The 22,576-nt window shown below is 45.7% G+C and overlaps 1 protein-coding gene across 1 annotated transcript; it reads left to right on the top strand.

The window, feature by feature from the left end:
- The first annotated feature begins 11,485 nt into the window (after positions 1-11,485).
- On the top strand, positions 11,486-19,734 carry LOC140913903 (alpha-1-antitrypsin). Its single transcript, XM_073350710.2, has 4 exons — positions 11,486-12,158; positions 14,457-14,727; positions 17,436-17,583; positions 19,531-19,734. Exons 1-4 carry the CDS (start codon positions 11,486-11,488, stop codon positions 19,732-19,734), a joined length of 1,296 nt encoding a protein of 431 aa, XP_073206811.2.
- The last annotated feature ends 2,842 nt before the right edge of the window (positions 19,735-22,576 follow it).

The raw sequence follows: 22,576 nt of genomic DNA, 5'->3' as shown, positions 1-22,576 counted from the left end.
GCCTCCAATGTCCATCCAGGATCCCTCCTTATATTTGGAGAGGGCAAAGGGAGGGGGAGACTGGGAGCTTGCAGCAGTGGCAGAAGTCCAGCTGCCAAGTCAGCTCCTCTGGCAGCTGCCTCAACCTATAAATCTTTTGAGGTCAATGAATCATAGCTTGTTCTTCATACTGGGACTTGCAGGCTGATGGCCAGAAGCTCAGTATATGAGCTGGAGCCAATAGAGTGTTACTAGAAGTTGCAGGTAGTAACAATAATGGGGCCATGAATGTTTGGGACAGAGATGGCCATGGCGCCTGCTCCCCACATAGGTGTTCATCCCCCAGATATCCTCCCCTCTGGCTTTCTTACTCTCAATGTCTTCTTCCTTCCCTTCTTAGGAGTGCCCCACAGAGGCACACATACTTCGCGCACCATAGCACTACCATCTGCTCTGAGCTGAGGCAGGAGCCCCAAACTGGCTACCCACTATGCCATCCACACACCCACTTCTCTGCTGCCCAACTCCATTTCTCTCACTGGTTCCCTGCACCTTCTCTGTTGGTCAGTACAGCTCCCTGGCTTTGACAACTCTGTGCTGAGATAATGAAACAGCGTATAGCTCTGGAGGATGGAAGTAGCCTCCAGCAAATTATATTTCCACTGGCTTTCCATTCCAGAAAAGTAAACTGTCGTTGAGAGTCAGTTGCACTTAATGATCAGTTACAATATGTCTCTGGAGGTCACAAATGCTTGGCAAAGACACAACTAATCATTATATGAGTTCATATTCAGCTCAACATAGATCTATGACTATATATGATATATAGATCACATGGTCTTAGCATGCAGAACTCTAGCACCAGAATAAAGACCTTTTCTTGCATTGCTAAAACATGCTAGCAAGATTTCTGTTGTCCACTGTGTACTTTTTGGAAAGTAACATACATCCAAGTTTAACCATAACTTAAAAAAAAAGCATAAGTACTTTAATGCATGTCCCAGACAGACTCTTACATATTTTGCTGAAGTGGCACTTGGAATACAGTGGCTATATCCCAGCCTCTTGATTGCAAGATTTTGCAGTTTAAAAATAATAGTAACTTCCAAACAGGTGTGCAGTGCAAATTACCCCATCTGTCTTCCCAGCCATACTTGACTAGTGCAGGCATGCACACACTTGCAGAGCAGACACTTGGAGCTTAACCTGTACATCTGGGGTGTCCTAATAAGCACACTTTTGAAATCTCTTTAGGAAAATGTACACAGATGTCACTCCTGCAGAAAGGGGTTGATATCTTATTGTGGGAAAAGAAAGTAAAAAAACTGTCTAGAGCCATCCTCTTCGGAATCCCCTTTCAGGTAGTTGAAAGCAGCTATCAAATCCCCCCTCATTCTTCTCTTCTGAAGACTAAACATCCCCAGTTCCCTCAGCCTCTCCTCATAAGTCATGTGTTCCAGACCCCTAATCATTTTGATGCCCTTCGCTGGACTCTCTCCAATTTTTCCGCATCCTTCTTGTAGTGTGGGGCCCAAAACTGGACACAGTACTCCAGATGAGGCCTCACCAGTGTCGAATAGAGGGGAACGATCACATCCCTCTATCTGCTGGCAATGCCCCTACTTATACAGCCCAAAATGCCGTTAGCATTCTTGGCAACAAGGGCACACTGTTGACTCATATCCATCTTCTCATCCACTATAACCCATAGGTCCTTTTCTGCAGAACTGCTGCCTAGCCATTCGGTCCCTAGTCTGGAGCGGTACATGGGATTCTTCCGTCCTAAGTGCAGGACTCTGCACTTGTCCTTGTTGAACCTCATCAGATTTCTTTTGGCCCAATCCTCTAATTTGTCTAGGTCGCTCTGTATCCTATCCCTACCCTCCAGCATATCTACCTCTCCTCCCAGTTTAGTGTCATCTGCAAACTTGCTCAGGGTGCAGTCCACGCCATCCTCCAGATCATTAATGAAGGTATTGAACAAAACCGGCCCCAGGACCAACCCTTGGAGCACTCCGCTTGATACCAGCTGCCAGCTATACATGGAGCCGTTGATCACTACCCACTGAGCCCGACGATCTAGCCAGCTTTCTATGCACCTTATAGTCCATTCATCGAGCCCATTCTTCTTTAACTTGCTGGCAAGAATATTGTGGGAGACCGTATCAAAAGCTTTGCTAAAGTCAAAGAATAATACATCCACTGCTTTTGCCTCATCCACAGAGCCAGTTATCTCGTCATAGAAGGCAATTAGATTAGTCAGGCATGACTTTCCCTTGGTGAATCCATGCTGACTGTTCCTGATCACTTCCCTCTCCTCTAAGTCCTTCAGAATTGATTCCTTGAGGACCTGCTCCATGATTTTTCCAGGGACTGAGGTGAGGCTGACTGGCCTGTAGTTCTCAGGATCCTCCTTCTTCCCTTTTTTAAAGATGGGCACTACATTAGCCTTTTTCCAGCCATCCAGGATCTCACCCAATCGCCAGGAGTTTTCAAATATAATGGCCAATGGCTCTGCAATCACATCCGCCAGCTCCTTTAGCACTCTCGGATGCAATGCGTCCGGCCCCATGGACTTGTGCTTGTCCAGCTTTTCTAAATAGTCCCGAACCACTTCTTTCTTCACAGAGGGCCGGTCACCTCCTCCCCATGCTGTGCTGCCCAGTGCAGTAGTCTGGGAGCTGACCTTGTTCATGGAGACAGAGGCAAAAAAAGCATTGAGTACATTAGCTTTTTCCACATCCTCTGTCACTAGGTTGCCTCCCTCATTCAGTAAGGGCCCCACACTTTCCTTGACTTTCTTCTTGTTGCTAACATACCTGAAGAAACCCTTCTTGTTACTCTTAATATCTCTTGCTAGCTGCAACTCCATGTGTGATTTGGCCTTCCTCATTTCACTCATTTACTTACATGGAAAGATGATTTCTGATAGGTGAGTGCTTTTAATCTAGTGCACAAGGTATAATTAGTTCTAATGACTTGAAACTGAAGCTAGGCAACTTCAGATTAAAACTAAGTGTGACAGAGCTTCCTCTCCGCCTCGGTGGGTCCCACACTTCCTTTTAGAGGTGGGCTGGGTACTCCTCTTTTCCCCACACACCTGGGTGGAGGGGCAGGGAAACCTCTCAGTCTCTGGGAGCCTGGGGTGTAGTGGCAACAGACCAGACACCCGCTTCGGTTTCTCCCCTCTGGCAGGCTCTCTTCCCTCAGACCTCTGGGGCCCAGAAGGGCCCTCCATCCTGTTGGGCAGGGTTCCTTCTGGCCTTCACCTCTGCACCTGTGTGGCTTCTCTCCAAATGCTTGTCAGCATCTGCACTGCCCAGCTCTCCAGTAGCTCACTTTCCTCCCTCAGCTCCTAATAGGGGGCCTTCTCTTGCTGGAGGGGAGGCTTTTAACAGGTTCTGGCAGACCCTTGATTGGCCCCAGGTGTCCTAATTAACCTCGAGTAACCCCTGTTCAGTTACCAAAGGGAAAAGGACCTTCTTATCCTGGGGCTAATATATCTGCCTTCCGCATTCTGCTGTAGTCGTCTGGCCTGACCCCATCACATATCCCTCCCCCCTGCTCAACACCATGAGGTTGGGCAACTTGGGTCATCAGACAGTGTACCCGTGACAGGCCATTCGCATTGCTGTGGTGGCTTCCAGCCCTGTGTGGAATGCGGAAGTGGAACAATTGGAGGGACAAGAACCACCTGTGGCCATTGCATTCTTCTCTTTGTTCCACTGCATCCATTGGAAGGGGGCATGGTCGGTCACAAGGACAAATCGCTGGCTTAGCATGTAATATCGTAAACTTTCCATGGCCCACTTTACAGCAAGACACTCCTCTACTACTGCATATTTCTGATCCCTTGGAAGGAGTTTTCTGCTAAGATAAAGGATTGGACGTTTGTCCTCTCTGACCATCTGTGACAGGACAGCCCCCAAAACCACTTCGGATGCATTCGTCTGTAAAATGAATTCTTTATTAAAGTCTGGGACTATGAGCATGGGGTTACCGCAGAGGGCTATCTGCAGGTCTGTGAACACCCCCTCCGCCATGTCGGTCCATTTCACCACATTAGGGACCTGGGCCTTTACCAGGTCCATCAGGGGACTAGCTCTGGTGGCGAAGTGAGGGATAAATCACCGGTAGTACCCCTCTACACCTAGGAACACGCAGACTTGTTTTTTCCGGTTCAGTCGGGGTCAGTTTTGGATAGCCTCCATCTTATTTAGTTGGGGCTTTACTATGCCTCTTCCTATGATGTATCCAAGGTATTTGGCTTCTGCTAGCCCTATGGCACACTTGGCCAGATTGGCTCTGAGGCTGGCCTGCCTTAGGGTGTTCAGCACTGCTTCCACCTTTCCCAGGTGGGTCTCCCAGTCTGGGCTATGGATGATCACATCATCCAAGTATGTGGTGGTGTAACTGGCATGGGGGAACAACAGCTTTTCCACCATGCTGGAAGGTGGCTGGGGACCCATGCACCCCAAAGGGGAGAACAGTGTACAGAAATAGCCCCTCTAGTGTGGAAAAAAGCTGTCTTTTCTTTTGCTTGTTTGGCTGGGGGATCTGCCAATTACCCCTTTGTCAAATCCAGGGTGGATAGGGAACCAGGTATTGCCCAGTCAGTCAACTAACTTGTCTATGAGGGGTATAGGGTATGCATCAAACTAGGATACATAGGCTCTGCCAGTTCGGTGGCATCGTGGTTGGTACCAGCCTCGGGTCCCTCTTCTGCTGGAGCAGCCTCCCTATCTGCTGCCCATGTCTGTATGCCGACTAGGGCAGCCTTTTGGCCCTGAGTCAGGATCCGGATTCCCAGGGCCTTAGCTGCCCTCATTTCCTCCTTGGTTTTTCTGACCCTCCCAGGAACGGGGAACAGATCTTTAGACACCTCAGAGAAAATTGGCAGGTGGCATTCTGCTTTGGACAACTCATTAACTTCAGAATCCTCTCCTGCCTCCAACGCCTCTGGTGGGAGCAAGCTTCCAAACCCAAGGAAATCTTTCCCTATGAGTACGGGGTATGGGAGTTTAGGGACCACTCCCATTGTTACCCCAGTGATGCTTCCCTGGATCTCAATCCAGGTTGTCTGAACTCCTGGGATCGGGGCTGATCATTTGATTTGGAACCTCTGGGTGATCGGGAAAGTTCCCTGGCCATCATCTGTCTCTCCAGCAGTGCAACCACCTCATTGTAGGAGGAGGGGTCATTCTGGCCTACTCATGCACAGAGAGGTCCGATGGCAGTCCCTTCATGTACCGGTCTATGACCAGAATCTCCAGAATTTCCTCTGGAATACGGGCCTCAGGTCGCAGCCACTTCCATGCAAGGTGGGTGAGGTCGAATAGTTGGGACCTCAGAGGCTTGCTCAGTTGGGACCTCCACTCATGATACCTTTGGACCCACACCACTGCTGTCACCCCTGAATGGGCCAGGAACTCCGCTTTCAACTGGGGATAGTCGGCCGCTGCTAATGCAGGCATGTCATGGTAATCTTTCTGTGCCTCCCCGGCAGTGTGCCCTGGAGGGGAGTTATGGACCATCCCGGGTCTCACCTCTCTGGTCACCCAAATGGAGTACAATGGGCCAGAGAATGTGGCCAAGGATCTGCCACGGCAATAACACTTTCCTCTACTGTAGCTCTAGTGTTACCATGAGGTTTACTCTTATTCTCACAGTCTTCTTTCTCTACGCCCCACATGCTGACACACCTTTACTCTGGCTTATTCCCTCACTTTGGAGTCCTTGCAGCTCTGCTCCCCAAATCTCCCCCTGTGAAACTGTCCTTCACCAGGTCCTTCCCTGAGCCTGTACCCCCTCCTGGAATGTCTCCCAAAGTTTCCCAGTTCCCCAGTCCCCAACAAGATCCTCCCCACCCAAGACCACCCTGTGGCTCTGTCTCACCCATATTCCCTTTGACCAATGTCTCCACAAGTCTGGCTCCAATCATCCCCTCCTGAGGCTTCATCCAGGCAAAGTGTCTCCCTGAGTTCCTGTATCTTCTGCTCCCACCACTGTGGAGGAAGGAGAAGGACCTGCTGATGGGAAGGGAGCCATGGCTCAGGTTCTCCTCTGAAGGCACTTCAACCCTCCCTGCTCTGCATTCAAAACCTGGTAGAAGACGAAATGTAGGAACATAGGAACTGCCAGACTGGATCAGACCTGGGGTTCTGAAGGAATTGGCGGCTGTGATTGCCGCCATTGGCCATTATCTTTGAAAACTCGTGGCGAACGGGGGAAGTCCCGGATGACTGGAAAAAGGCTAATGTAGTGCCAATCTTTAAAAAAGGGAAGAAGGAGGATCCTGGGAACTACAGGCCAGTCAGCCTCACCTCAGTCCCTGGAAAAATCATGGAGCAGGTCCTCAAAGAATCAATCCTGAAGCACTTGCATGAGAGGAAAGTGATCAGGAACAGCCAGCATGGATTCACCAAGGGAAGGTCATGCCTGACTAATCTAATCGCCTTTTATGATGAGATTACTGGTTCTGTGGATGAAGGGAAAGCAGTGGATGTATTGTTTCTTGACTTTAGCAAAGCTTTTGACACCGTCTCCCACAGTATTCTTGTCAGCAAGTTAAGGAAGTATGGGCTGGATGAATGCACTATAAGGTGGGTAGAAAGCTGGCTAGATTGTCGGGCTCAATGGGTAGTGATCAATGGCTCCATGTCTAGTTGGCAGCCGGTGTCAAGTGGAGTGCCCCAGGGGTCGGTCCTGGGGCCGGTTTTGTTCAATATCTTCATAAATGATCTGGAGGATGGTGTAGATTGCACTCTCAGCAAATTTGCAGATGATACTAAACTGGGAGGAGTGGTAGATACGCTGGAGGGGAGGGATAGGATACAGAAGGACCTAGACAAATTGGAGGATTGGGCCAAAAGAAATCTGATGAGGTTCAATAAGGATAAGTGCAGGGTCCTGCACTTAGGACGGAAGAATCCAATGCACCGCTACAGACTAGGGGCCGAATGGCTAGGCAGCAGTTCTGCGGAAAAGGACCTAGGGGTGACAGTGGATGAGAAGCTGGATATGAGTCAGCAGTGTGCCCTTGTTGCCAAGAAGGCCAATGGCATTTTGGGATGTATAAGTAGGGGCATAGCGAGCAGATCGAGGGACGTGATCGTTCCCCTCTATTCGACATTGGTGAGGCCTCATCTGGAGTACTGTGTCTAGTTTTGGGCCCCACACTACAAGAAGGATGTGGATAAATTGGAGAGAGTCCAGCGAAGGGCAACAAAAATGATTAGGGGTCTGGACCACATGATTTATGAGGAGATTCTGAGGGAACTGGGATTGTTTAGTCTTCAGAAGAGAAAAATGAGGGGGGATTTGATAGCTGCTTTCAACTACCTGAAAGGGGGTTCCAAAGAGGATGGCTCTAGACTGTTCTCAATGGTAGCAGATGACAGAACGAGGAGTAATGGTCTCAAGTTGCAGTGGGGGAGGTTTAGATTGGATATTAGGAAAAACTTTTTCACTATGAGGGTGGTGAAACACTGGAATGCGTTACCTAGGGAGGTGGTAGAATCTCCTTCCTTAGAGGTTTTTAAGGTCAGGCTTGACAAAGCCCTGGCTGGGACGATTTAACTGGGAATTGGTCCTGCTTCGAGCAGGGGTTGGACTAGATGACCTTCTGGGGTCCCTTCCAACCCTGATATTCTATGATTCCATGATTCTATGATTCGTGTAGTCCAATATCCTGTCTCAGACAGTGGCCAGCACCAGATGCTTCAGAGGAAGGTATAAGAACACTGCAGTGGGTAGATATGGGGTAATCTGCCCCCAACATTAGGACTCATCCTGATCTCTAGCAACTAGAGAGTGACTTAAACCCTGAAGCATTAGATTTAATATCCCTTCCAAATTTTTGGAAACATTTACTGTTATAATGCTAGCTATTCTTGTTATCTCTATAACTGTGCAATGCCATTTTGAATCTTGTTAAGTTCTTGGCCTCAACTACTCCTTGTGGCAGTGAGTTCCACATTCTAATCACACACTGTGTGACAAAAATATTTTCTTTTATTAGTTTTGAATTTTGTATCTTTCATTGTCAATCAATCTCCCCATGTCCTTGGGTTCTGAGACAGTGAAAACAAAAGCTCACAATCTACCCTTTCTAGAACATTCATCATTTTGTATATGTTTACCAGCCCCCCTCTTATTCGTCTCCTTTCTAAGGTTAACAGTTCCAATCTTTTCATTCTCCATATAAGTGGAATGTACTGCCTCATCTGTGCTCTCTGCATGAAAATCATGTTATTTCAGAGTCTGCATAAACCTAACACTGTAGTAATAATTGTATCATAGTATATTCTGAGAACAAATATATTATGATCTGTCACAAGGTTCACTCACCACTGGTGACGCCTCCTGCTGGCTATCCTGGGGATTATCCAGCTTGTGCTCCCCCTTCAGCAGTGTCTTCTCCTGCCTTTTCTTGCTATGCAGCCCTCCAGGATCTGCAGTCTCCTCTTCATGGCTTGGCCCTCTGGCCAGGTCACTGAAGTCCTCCCTTTCCAGGGAATTCACAGTCTTTCCAGATCAGCTGTCTGGCTGACCTCTCCAATGCTCTGTGCCACTCCCCAGGGGCTGGTAGGGAATCCAGGCCTGCCCGTTATACCAAGTTCTAGCCCAGGGACCCTGTAATAAGCAGCCACAGTCCTTGTACAGTCCTACATCTCTGCTGCTGTTTACCTGGGTTTCTTCCTATATATATGGCTTCCCCCCTCTCTGGGTTGCCCTTCAACTCCTTCCACTCAGGGACTGACTGCAGCCTTTCTCCCTGCAGTTTTTCCCAGCAACAGCAACCTCCCTACACTGCAGCCAACTTAAGTTGCATGAGGAAAATACTGGATTTATTAATTAAGTGTAAATTGTCAAGAAGCAATAATCTGCTCTGGAACTTTAACAGATACAGGGGTTTTAGTTAAACAGCACAAACTGCAAGAACTTGATTACGTTACTTTATTTAAAGATACAGATTTAAAGAAAACCTCAATATCCATTTATTTATTTGCTGTCAGGGTCCAGACCTTCTTGGAACAGGTGCTGGCCTGCACCCAGACCAGCCTCACTGTTAGGCAACTAATGAGCCCAGCTGCACTGTCTTAGAATGGATGGAGTAGCCACAGTCCCTGAATGGCTGCTGCTTTAGCAGACTTGCTTATACGCTTGGCCCCCGAGTCAAGCGGGAGGTGCTCAATATATACCATGCATCTTGCAGCCTTGCTCCAGTTTGCTTCCAACCCCTGCTCTTGCTCTGTTCTAGCCGCTGTTCCTCTCCAGTCTCAGATATCTAGCTTCAATTCGCAGCTTTGCCTCTGGCTCTTGCTCTGGCATTTGGCTTCTGTCACAAGAGACACATTGAAAAGATCAGCTCTTCCTAGGCACACATGCCCCTCTTTCTATTGGTGCTCTAATCATGAAGTCTTTCCATACAGAGATTTCCACAAGTTTGGAGGTGTGAGGCAAGCAAACAGCACAGTCACCAGTGGCCCCCTGCTACCTCCTTCCATAAATATTGGCTCTATTCTCCACCATGTAGGTGGACAGTGGGCATTTGACCCTCCATGCCAGAAAAGCGGTTTCATCACTGTTTGCTCTGCATCCTTCCTAATAACTTCTATTTGCTCTGTTTAATGTTTAATGGAGAACACTCAGCTTAATAATGTTAATGCAATATAAATAAAAGGCAAGGAGCAGTGCAGATTAGATGCATCCAGCAGGACCCTTCTGATTGTACTGTAAGTATGGCCATATTTTTTCAAAGAGGCTTGGAACTCCTATTAGCTGTGTGAAATGCAGTTGATTTTATGGGATTTCATTCAAGTATGGGTGACTGTATTCACTATACCTGTTACAATTTATCCTGTGAGTGGAGCCTTCCTTAAGACCCCAATGAGCCAGCAGAAATTGGTGCGCTAGTGGAAACGGTCTTTGAATGAAGGCATTTTTAAAAACGAATTATGGGGAAAATCTGGGACGAGATTAATCTAGTGCTTTAAGATATGGCCTGACTACACCAAAAATGTGTGGGATTTCCTAGAATGTGTTAGCCAGCATTAGAGCAGTGGAACCTGGGATTTTCCCTTCTGCAGAAAATTCTGACATTCAAAAAAAAAAATCATTCTGAATCAGAAAAAGTCAAAAGTTTGAATTTTCCCATGAAACAAAGTTCCCCTACCCCCCAAAAAAATTCTTTTTGGTCATCTGAACTGTTTAATTTTGATAAAATTAAAAGATTTTGTTTTAATTTTGACTTTTTGGTATTAGTTTCTTTTATATTGTTTTTATTTTACCTTATATGGTTTTATAAAATAATATGAACATAAAATAAAATACAAAACCATTTTAAAAGCATAAAAGAAAAGAAAACAATGCAAAAATATAAATATAGACTAGAATAGAAATTTTAAAAACATTTTTTATTTCTTTTCTAAATGAAACTTCATTAGAGTTGACATAACCCTTTGGAACGCTTCTATTTTGATGAATCAGCATTTTGTAGTGGAAAAACATTCCATTCAAAAATTTCAACCAGCTCTAGCAAACACATTTTAACATGGTTTAAAACTCTCGCATTAACGAAGCAAGTTGGTCTTTAGCACATACTAGCTGGCTGAGTTGAAGCCTAATGGGAAACCCATTTCCTCAGGACAGATAGAGAGAGAAAAAAGAGGGGACAGCATAAAAAACAAAAAAGGGCAAATCTATACATTTTTGACACGTGAAGAACCTGTAGAGCTGATGTATTCCTGTTATTATGATGCTACAGAAAGCTCGGGACCATTTGATATCCCCTTTTGGTAAAGCTCACCAAATTACAGTACTCAAAGTCAGGGGTGGGTGACTTAGTTTTGATGTTCCAGACAGGGTCCTTCCCTATAAACTTTTTCAAGCTTTAGATAGCAGGCCATATTGTCATTTGGATCCAGATTCTACTGCAACACATTGAAGTGTGTGTGTGTGTGGTGGAGTAGGGGGGACTATCAAGGAACCGGTTCCAGTCCCCTGATTGCTGCTGTCAAGCCCTAGCAGAAGTTACACCTGCAAAAGTGCAGCACCAATTTGCGCCACAGGCATAAGGTCCCTAATTCATCTTACAGCAGCAGAGGAATATCATAGTGGATCTCCATTCTGCTAAAATCTCTCACAGCCTCCTCTCATCTCACCCTCTTTCATAACTTCCCACATCAACAAAACACCTCTACTCTAGGGTGGGAGATGTCTGAGTGGCACAAAGAGGATGGTGCTAAGTGAAGAATCCAGCCCAGAGTCTTCTTCTACCACCCTTCCCTTTTTCCTTTCTCTGATTCCCAACCTGGCCTGGGCTCCCAAGCCCTGTGACTCTCTGGTCAGCCCCACTCCCTTTCCCCTCAGAATCTCCCAGTTGCCATACAGGAGAGAGAAAAATAACCAATGGATCACAAGTAGCACAGTGAAGGAGGGAACATTTCGATGACTAATGACTATTCCATTCTTTTGTTTTTCAAGGGAATAGTTCCAAAGGAAAATGAAATCCATCCTCTGTCTGTGTGTGTTACTTGCTGGGCTTCATGCTGTTGTCTTGTCTCATCATGTACCTGACCACCACAATGACCAGGATGGTCAAACAGATAATAATCCCCCACCGCAGCTTAGCCCAGTTGGAGGCAAAGTCGTAACTGAACACATGACCTTTATGAAAGTTGTTGCTAGCAATACTGACTTTGCATTTAGATTCTACAAGCAGATTAAATCAGAAGCAGCTGACAAGAACATTTTCTTCTCTCCTCTGAGCATCTCCACTGCCTTTGCAATGCTGACGTTAGGTGCCAAGTCAGCCACTTTGAGTCAAATCCACAAAGGACTCTCCTTTAACCTGGCAGAGATTAAGGAGAGGGAGATACATGAAGGTTTTCATCATCTCATCCGCATGTTAAACCATTCTGACAGTGAGATCCAGCTGAATATGGGAAATGCCCTTTTTGTAGATGATCGACTGAAACTACTAGAGAAGTTTTTGGCTGACGTCAAAAGTCTGTATGAGTCTGAAACTTTTCCTAGTAACTTCCAGAATTCTGCCGAGGCTGAGAAACAGATCAATGATTGCATCGAGAAGAAAACCCATGGGAAAATTGCCAACTTGGTCAAGGGTCTTGATCCACTCACTGTAATGGTTCTTGTCAACTATATTTTTTTTAAAGGTAAGATGTTCTACAGATGGGTTCATGACGCACATACAGGCTATGGAATGCTGACTGGGATCCAAGACAAGAAACCTGCTTTTTTTAAATTAAGGGGCACTGTCAAGGTTGTTAGCTCTATGAGATCACCCAGGTTGATACTGGTCCCTTTTTAACTATGTTAAACCTTTCCATGCAAGTTTATAGCCAAAATGTCCAATCTGTGTAGTTAAAGTTAGGCACCATATTTAGTCACTTGAATAAAAGTGGCCTCGTTAGCAGGCAAGCTGAGCACTTGCTTATTTCTACATAGTCACTAGGAGCTGTGAGTGCTCACTACCTCTCTAATGCAGGTCACTTTAATTTTACCATCTAAATATGAAGTTAAAGAAGGACAGCGTATTCCCCAATTCTGTGCATAGTCTCTGGAGTACAGACTCTTTTCTCTGACATTTTGCAGTACCTGAGACACTCAGTTAATGGATAATAGCTGATCTGCTTTGCACATTTAGTTGTCAGATACTCATTCAAGTCTTCCAACTGAATGCTCTATAAATGGTAACCAGGAACTCTGAAACGGTCTATTTCAGACCTGGAAATTATCTTGAATCAATATTAAGCTGATGAACTGAGCAGGAAGTTGTCCTGTGGGACACTGATGAAGTAGCTTACACAGAAGGAATAGGTTTTATTCCAGAACCATAGAAGTCAATGGGAGATTTACAATTTCCTTCAATGGAAGCTGGATCAAGCCTATAATGCAGAGGAGTAGGCTGACTGACACATGTAGCGAGCCTTACGCTGCAGATATTGAGCAGGAGAAACTTAAGTTGCGTGAGGAAAATACTGGATTTATTAATTTAGCATAAATTGTCAAGAAGCAACAATCTGCTCTGGAACTTAAACAGAAACAGGGGTTTTAGTTAAACAGCACAAACAAACTGCAAGAACTTGGTTACTTTACTTTCTTTAAAGATACAGATTTAAAGAGAAAAGGAGTACTTGTGGCACCTTAGAGACTAACCAATTTATTTGAGCATGAGCTTTCGTGAGCTACAGCTCACTTCATCGGATGCATACCGTGGAAACTGCAGCAGACTTTATATACACACAGAGATCATAAAACAATATCTCCTCCCACCCCACTGTCCTGCTGGTAATAGCTTATCTAAAGTGATCATCAAGTTGGGCCATTTCCAGCACAAATCCAGGTTTTCTCACCCTCCACCCCCCCACACACAAACTCACTCTCCTGCTGGTAATAGCCCATCCAAAGTGACAACTCTCTACACAATGTGCATGATAATCAAGGTGGGCCATTTCCTGCACAAATCCAGGTTCTCTCACCCCCTCACCCCCCTCCAAAAAACACACACACAAACTCACTCTCCTGCTGGTAATAGCCCATCCAAAGTGACCACTCTCCCTACAATGTGCATGATAATCAAGGTCGGCCATTTCCAGCACAAATCCAGGTTTTCTCACCCCCCCACCCCCATACACACACAAACTCACTCTCCTGCTGGCAATAGCTCATCCAAACTGACCACTCTCCAAGTTTAAATCCAAGTTTAACCAGAACGTTCCGGGGGTGGGGGGAGAGGGGTTAGGAAAAAAACAAGGGGAAATAGGCTACCTTGCATAATGACTTAGCCACTCCCAGTCTCTATTTAAGCCTAAATTAATAGTATCCAATTTGCAAATGAATTCCAATTCAGCAGTTTCTCGCTGGAGTCTGGATTTGAAGTTTTTTTGTTGTAAGATAGCGACCTTCATGTCTGTGATTGCGTGACCAGACAGATTGAAGTGTTCTCCGACTGGTTTATGAATGTTATAATTCTTGACATCTGATTTCAATATCCATTTATTTATTTGCTGCCCCTTGAGCCCTGATGATGGCCTGGCCTCTGACCCCTGAAATGTGCACCTTCAACACAGAACCCATGCATGTGGACCAGGCCCACCCACGCCTCTCAGAGGCTGAGAAGCACAGAGGCCAAACTTCTGGCATGTGTCAATACTGTTAGGGGGAGCAGACACTTTGCCTTTAGATGCCCTGCAAAGGTCAGACCAGCTTCAGGGTCAGAAAATGCCAAGGGCTATTAAGAGTTAAACGACATTTCAGTGCACCGGAGAGGCTGCATGCTTTTCAAATGGTCTGGCTAGCATGTCACAGTTCAAACATATCATTGCTCAAATGAGTTTGTAGATGACCTAATCCTCAAAAATGAACTTGCCACATTTAAATTAGTCTGACACACATTAGTAATTCCTCTTTTCCAGTATATTCAATGGCATTTTCTTTGTATTTGTCATAAGCTCATTGGGAAAATCCTTTCAGTAATTTGAATACCCGGGAAGATGACTTTTTTGTGGATGCCAAGACATCTGTTAAAGTTAATATGATGAACCGTGACAAAGATTATCGCACTCACCGTGATGAAGAGCTGTCTTGCTGGGTGGTTGAAATCCCATACAAAGGAAATGCTACTGCATTATTTATTCTGCCTGATGAAGGAAAAATGAAGCAGGTGGAGGAGGCTCTGTTGAAAGAAACTGTGTCTAAATGGACAACATCACTTCAAGAAAGGTAGCCTTGTAACTGCTGCTATATGCGTATATGTCTTACTGTAGAATAGGGTAGGATCCCTCATCAAGACAAAACATCACATTAAAGGTTGGATTGTCCAGCCCTCAGAAAGGGGCAGTGCATAGCTCACTATCTTAAGATGGAGATTGAAAGGCTTGTTGCCTCAGACACCCCCCCACCCACGCAGCACAATGCCTCCCAGAGAACCCATCTTACATGTGGAAGTAACTTGCTACACCACCTAGTTTATCTGGAACCTATTTTGGCAGAGCACTGCCTTTTCACCACCACTTCCAGTCCAACTGCTTCGGGGAATCAGGGAAAGCATCTCCAATGTAGCCACTGCAGTGCCTGGGAGCTCTGATGGTGGTACCCTAGGGAGACGATATTTCCCTATGCTGAATATGGGACACCTGATAAAATTACTTGTATTCAAGCGAGTTCAATGGCAATCAGTCAGAACTATGCAGTACAAACATTCAAATTAACATCAAGTTGTCTGAGCCCCTATCAAAAAGAAATATTGCGTCGTTGGAAACTTTTTTATTTACTTTCTTATCTTTAAGGTTTTAGGGTTCACACAGGAAGGGTGACACACACACACTCCGGTACAACTCTTTCACATAGGAAGGTTGACCGACCGACCCAACCCTCCCTGCCCAGCGCTCTCTGCCATCCATGCCTGGCTGGGCCCCCGGGACAGACCCACCTCTCCTGGTACCTGGAACCCTGTCTTCCTGGGGCAACACATGGGGGGGCACCCAGAGTCACATGTCCCCCCTCCCCAGATTTCTGCCAGGGTTCACATCAAATGTGGCCAGCAGCAGCCTTTTGGCACTGTGCAGGAAGGAAAGGACGGGAGCTGCTTCCAGCCGCAGGGCAGGAGGAGATGCGGAAGGTATGACCTGGCCCGTGTCTTTGTAGAGTTGATCTCTTCCACTATCCCCGCCGTTCCCTGTAGCTGGAAACAGCTCCCATCCCTTCCTGCCTGCATAGTGTTGAAAGGCAGCTAACACCTACAGGCTTCTGCTGGCCAACAACATAACCCAGCAGCCTCTGACAGGAAGGGGTTAAGCCTTACAGCTTCATTGTGCACCAGGGCCCAGGGAACCTGACTGCTGGGGCTTCAGCGAACCCAGCCAGAGAGGTGGCTCAGGAAGGGAGGGTGCCTAGGGGATGGAGCAGCCCCACGCTCCCTGGGGCCAGGACCCGGGGTGGGAGGGCAGGTGAAGAGGGTGCTGTGAAGCCTGCAGGGTCGGGGCATGAACAGGCTGGAAATCGCTTCCCCCTGCCACTCCAGAGCTTAGCCAAGGGCCAGAGAGGCTTCCCAGTGAAAGCGCTGTGTGGGGCTTTGGCACATGCAGAGCTTGGCTCCTCCTGACCAGTGCCCCGGGCCAGAGGGTCTTGGGCTTTCCCGGGGTGCCAGCCCAGCCAGAGGCAGTGGGAGAAGGAAGGAGCCTGCTGGCCAGGCTGTTGGTGAGCTAAGGGCTCCGACCAGGCGCTGGTTCTCCACACAGCGCTGGGAGCAGGACGCACTCCTCCGAGGTGGATATGGAGGAGCAGCAAGGCAAAGCAGAGAGAGGACAGTGAGAGGGGAGCACGTAAAGGGGTGATGGGTGGGTAGCAGAGGCGACACATAACCGGCCACCGCCTGGCGCCTGCCTGCACACACCAGCCACTGCAGCTCGCAGCACGCAGCCAGTGCTGGCTGGAAACGGGATAGGGGGTGGGGCCCTGTTGGCTGGGGGCTGCGCCGATGGACCAGCAGGGGGAGCAGCTGGTCCCGCATGCTTCAGCTTTGCCCCACCACTAGCCTTGCACACCCACCCCCAGACTTGCACACCCACCCCATCGTAGGCCACTGGACCCCCCTCCCACTCACTGCTGGTTGGCGGACGGCTGGCGAGCAGGGATCTAGCCAGCAGCAGGACTCACCAGTACCGATGGGAGGGAGACAGAAAATACAGGACAATTTGCCTGTTTTTAAGAAAAAGTCTGGGCACTTGCAGGAGGGCTTAAATAGGGAACTGTCCCTTTAAAAACAGGATGTCTGGTCACCCTAGAGTACCCCTAATATGCCACACAAGGTGCGGGAACCCTTGCTTCTCCTGGATTCCCCCATGCAGCCATGTTAGACGTAGGGACAATCCAGCCTATATTAAATAACATGGTTTACTTTTCTCTATACTGGAGTCAATAATCCATCCTATTGTTTTCCAAAACTCACAGAGAGCCCATATGTAGCTAAACAAACAAACAAAAAAACATGGGATTGTAATTTCTTTGTGCCTCTGATATTCCACCTGTAAAATGGGACAATAATATTTACTTTGCAGATGGTGGCATTGTGAAGCAAATTCACTGACATTTGAGATGCTCAAATAGAATGCTCAAGTTACAGTGGGGGAGGTTTAGGTTGGATATTAGGAAAAACTTTTTCACTAGGAGGGTGGTGAAACACTGGAATGCGTTACCTAGGGAGGTGGTGGAATCTCCTTCCTTAGATATTTTTAAGGTCAGGCTTGACAAAGTCCTGGCTGGGATGATTTAGTTGGGGATTGGTCCTGCTTTGACCAGGGGGTTGGACTAGATGACCTCCTGAGGTCCCTTCCAACCCCGATATTCTAATATGTGATAAAACTGCAAATCTTTAAGTGTCCAGCGATTTGACAACATTTTACCAGAGTTTTGTGTTTCTTTTTGAACAGAGAAATCAACCTATACATTCCAGCATTCTCTGTATCTGGTACTTATGATGTGAAAGAGCTGTTTCAGAAAATGGGTGTGATCGATGTGTTCACTGACGAAGCTGATCTGTCCGGAATCACGGAGAAAGCTGAACTGAAGGTGTCGAAAGTAAGTTTGTAAAATAGAGCTGGTGCTAAACTGGCTTGTCTACTCCTATGACTTATATTTTATCTTTGTAAATGACCCATTCCTGCTTCCAAAGAGGTAATTGCAAAGAGACTCACTGCCAGCAACATAGAGAGGACAGGGCCACAAATTAGTGTATTTTCTAGAATTAAGTATTTGTTTGCCTATTACAGTTAATACAGAGGTACTCTGAGCACACTTCATCTTCTAGGATATTGATGTAGAACTAAATACCATCCAGGAGGTGTACAGAGAAAAGCATGCCACATACACAAGTGCAATGTCAACTATTGCTAACATAAAATAATTCATGAGTAAAGATATATGACAGTGGTTTGCAAACAGGGACTAGAAACAGGACTGCATTACGGTGAACTAGGAACCTTTTAGCTCCTGTCTGTAGCCTCCACACAGGGGAGTTACAGTACAGCACTTTGGTGCAGACTGCTATTCATACCACAGTAATTTGACCTGCGGGACAGTGTAGAGAAGCCCCAAGTGAGTCACCCAAGGTCACAGAGGAGGTTTGTGGCACAATCCTTCCTCAGCAACCTTCCTGATACCTTTCCTCCCATTGAGTAATACTTTACTCCATGAGTAGCCACATGGACCCCGGATTGTGGTGCCACTCACAGTAAGTAAGAGTAGCAAAATCTCACGCTGAGTCAGTATAAGGAAAAATTCCTTTGTGTTTCATTAGGAACAAGGAAGAAAGAGTTCTTAGTGTATTTCAAAAGTCTCAAGTAAAAGGAACAAATTAATATTTGGACTATGAAATATACATTCATACTACCCAATACAAAAAACATATAAGGCAAAACCACACAAGAGGGGTCAATTACCTGGCTCCTTTGCCTCCTATATCATTAGTCACCATTCATCTTGAACTGTCTTCAGGTTTCTTCTGAAAACTAATTCTCTGCTGCATAATACTATTCATTATTTTTGAGTAGGGCTAGATAAACATTTTCAACAGAAACTTTTGGCAAAACTATAGATTTGGAAACACTGGAACATTTTGGAAATTTGTGTTAATTTTGCCAAACTATTCATTTTGGGGGAGGGAATTCTTATAAAAATAAAAACATTTTGTTAACTTTTTTTCTAAACCAAACCCTTTGGTTTGGGGATTTGTTTGTAACAAGTTTTTGTTTCAAAATTTCCTTTACTTTTAGCTTACAAAATATTCAGAATCATTTTTAAAATGGCCAAATCAGAAAAGAAACATTTTGATTTTCCTAAACAAAATGATTTGTTCAACAAAAAATAATTATTTTCAACATTTTGATTTTGCCAAAAATGTTTGAATATTTCTTTTTAGTCCAATCCAAAATTAAACTCTTTCAACATTTTGAATTTGTCAAAAAAACAAAACATAAGAACATAATCACACCCATACTAGATCAGACCAATGGTCCATTTAGTATCCTGTCTTCCAACAGTGGCCAGTACCAGGTACTTCAGAGGGAATGAACAGAAAGGCAATCATCAAGTAATCCATCCCCTGTCATCCACTCCCAGCTTCTGGCAGTCAGACGCTAGGGATGCCCAGAGCATAGGATTGCATCCCTGACCATTTTGTCTAGCAGTCATTGGTGGACCTATCCTCCATGAACTTGTCTATTCTTCACCCAGCTCTGTTTGTGAGGATGAGATAACTCTTCTGTTGTGCTCCACAGAGGCTAAGGGAGCCCCACTTCATGAGGTCAGAGAACAAGAGATGAGATTCATTCAGCTCCATCTGTAAAAAATAGTTGGACCTAACCCTTCCAAATATACATAGACAAAACACCCATTGAACTCAGTCTTGTCGTTATTCTGAGTTTGTTTCAATTGTCTATTTTCTTGAGCTTTGGTTTAAAAGTTCATCTCCAGATGTTGCTCCATGTTCTATACTCACATTGTAATCTTTGCTTCATTTTCTTGTAGGCTGTTCACAAGGCCCTGGTGGATGTTCATGAGAATGGCACTGAGGCTGCAGCAGTCACTGTGGTGGAGATTGCATTCTTTTCTGCTGTATTTCCTCCTCCTCCTACCATTAAATTCAACAGGCCCTTCCTAATGATGATTCTTGATAATCCCACCCGAAGCATCCTCTTTATGGGCAAAATCATAAACCCTATTGAAAAATAACTGCCCAGCCACTCTTCATGCCCCAGTGATTTAAATGAGTGGTGCGCAAATTCTCATGAGCATGTGCAACAGACAACTTGGTCCTAGTGACTGTAACTGAATTGCAATTGACATAAATTCCATACAAATCAAACAGGGCTGTGGTGTCTTCATGTCTGCAAGCAGACAGTCTGGTACTGTGTACTGGGCATGTATTATAAGTGGGGGGAAATGGGACAGTGAGGTAAGAGCGGGGGAGTGGGTCACAGGAAAGTGGTTTGAAAGGGATAAAAAAGCGTGGTGGAGACATCAGAGGGAAAAGTGCTGCTTGATCCCCTCTTCCACTCCATCCCCGTTTACAGAATAAAGAACTGGGGCACTTCACAGGATGGGAGAAGATTGACTGTATCCTTCTCTGGCCCCTACATGGTTCTCTCCTAGTCCCAAACTCTCCACCTCCAATCCAGATTTCCTCCCATTATCTCCCACTATATCATGCCATCCTCCCCCCAAAACAATTCAACAATTCATTCCATTCTCTCTTACACTCAACCATGCCAACCTAGGCCATCCCACTCCTGGGATCTCCGCAGCTCCCTCTCACCCAGCTCCCAGCTCAGGAACACCCACCGTACACACCTGTCCCTTTCAGGCTGAGAACACCTCTTCTCCCTACCAAACCCCTACCAAACCCCCTCGCAGCAGCACCTCTCAACTCTGAAACCCTTTCCCCCCGCATGCTCCAGGGCTCGGAACACAAATGTATGCAAACCCTGGGATAACTTTTCCTGGGGGTTGTAACTCTTCCCCTTCCAACCTGACAGCCACCAGCAGGCTTAGAATCTCCTTTCCCCCACAGCTCATATATCCCCGCCCGCATCAACTTCCCCTTCTTGCTGGACCTAGGGAAGCAGGAGCAGAGACTTCAATGTGTCCTATACTCTGAATAAGCCTCCCAGAAGCCTGGAATCCCTGATCTGTTCTCCTTCCTCACAGCAAGCAGCTCATGTGCTGCAGGAAATCCACAGGCTTGGAGATTGTGGGGAGCACAGCAGAGTCCCATAGACACTAATGTAAAATAGACCTTAAACAGACTACACTGCTTGAGCTTTGCCCCTCTCTTTGCCACTTGCTGACCGGGCCAGGAGACTCTAGGGGCAGGCAGCTAAGTGAACTAAAGCCTCATGATTCGGGGCAGATTCAGACCCACCAGGAGTCCCTGTGACTGCAAGTGATACTGCTTCCTGCAATATGTCAGCCACTTCATCCACTGGGCCTCCACCATCAAGTGGACAAAGTCTGACACACAGTGAAGAAGCCATCTAATGAGGTAACCTGTTACCTAGTAATACAAAAGTCAAGCGATCCCAGTATCACAGGCAGGTGATGAGATGCAGTCAGAATATTTCCAGTGCAGTTCTCCCTTAGTCTGTAATGAAAACAGCTGGAATGGTTTAAACAGGATGTCAAGTCTTACCAGTTATAAAAACATGACAATTAACTCAAAGTAGACATTTGAATGCTGTGGATTATTTGCATTGCAGCTTCTCTTTTGAAACCCATTGTTGGCTTCTTCCTGATACTTTTTTATTGTCTGCTTTCCCGGGAACTGTCTTCCTTGGTCCCATCCAAAGCCACCGTCTGCTTCCTGCAGATTCACCTGAAGACTTCATAAACACAGGCTTAGTTTGTAAAGACAGTCTCATTCTCAGCAAACCATACTAGGAGATCACAGTCTTACTGCATCTCCGAATTACCAACCTCCAAATGTGCAGCAAACACTGGATCTACAATTCTCTACTCCACTGACACCACTGATTGATGGGGAAGGTGACTGATCTCTTCCTCCAATAGTGACTAATGGAATATCCCATTTTCCCACCCAGATTTGTCTCCTAAGCCAGGCTTGTAAATTCAGAAACTCTGCCCTTGCAGAAAAAATGGAAATACTGGAAGATTTCCAAGCATACTACATACTAATAATGCTTGGCTTTTATATAGTGCTTTTCATTCATTGATTACCAAAGTTTTTTCACTCTTTTATGTGAGAGAGATGTGTGTTCTCTCCTTATTCCTTATGGCCTTGCTTATAATAAGGTCCATTGATTCCAAGGCAGAAAGGACCACTGTGATCAGCTAATCTGACCTCCTGTATAACACAGGTCAGAGACCCTCTCCAAAATAATTCCTAGCACAGATCTTTTAGAAAAGCATCCAATCTTGATTTTAATATTGCCAATGATAGAGAATTCACAATGATCCTTGGTAAATTGTTCCAACAGTTAACTACTCTCACCATTAAAAATTATGCCTTATTTCCAGTCTGAACCTGTCTAGCTTCAACTTCCAGCCATTGGATTGTGTCATACTTTTCTTTGCTAGACTAAAGAGCCCATTATCAAATATTGTTGCCCTTGAAGCTACTTCTAAATTGGAATCAAATCACTCCTTAACCTTCTCCTTGTTAAGCAAAATAGATTTAGCTCTTTTGAGTCCATCACTATAAGGCACGTCTTCTAATTCTGTCTAATCCTCTAATTCAATATCCTTCTTGAATTATGGACACCAAGACTGGATACAGCATTCCAGCTGCAGTCACACCAGTACCTAATACAAAAATTAAATGACCTCTCTAGTTCTACTTGAGTTTATTTTTATGAATCCATCTTTTTACATATGTATGTAGCCCTTTTGTTCACAGCATCCCAGTGGGAGCTCAGGTTCAGCTGATTGTCCACCATGCCCCCCAATCTTTTTCATAGTCACTGTCTCCAAGGGCAGAATCCTGCATCCTCTAGGTTTGGCCTACACTCCTTGTTCCTACATATTTACATTTAGCTGTATTAAAATGAATATTGTTTGC

Source organism: Lepidochelys kempii, chromosome 6, assembly GCF_965140285.1.
Source record: "Lepidochelys kempii isolate rLepKem1 chromosome 6, rLepKem1.hap1, whole genome shotgun sequence".
Lineage (NCBI taxonomy): Eukaryota > Metazoa > Chordata > Testudines > Cheloniidae > Lepidochelys > Lepidochelys kempii.
Note: the sequence above shows the minus strand (reverse complement) of the source record. Positions and strands in the feature narration are given on the sequence as shown.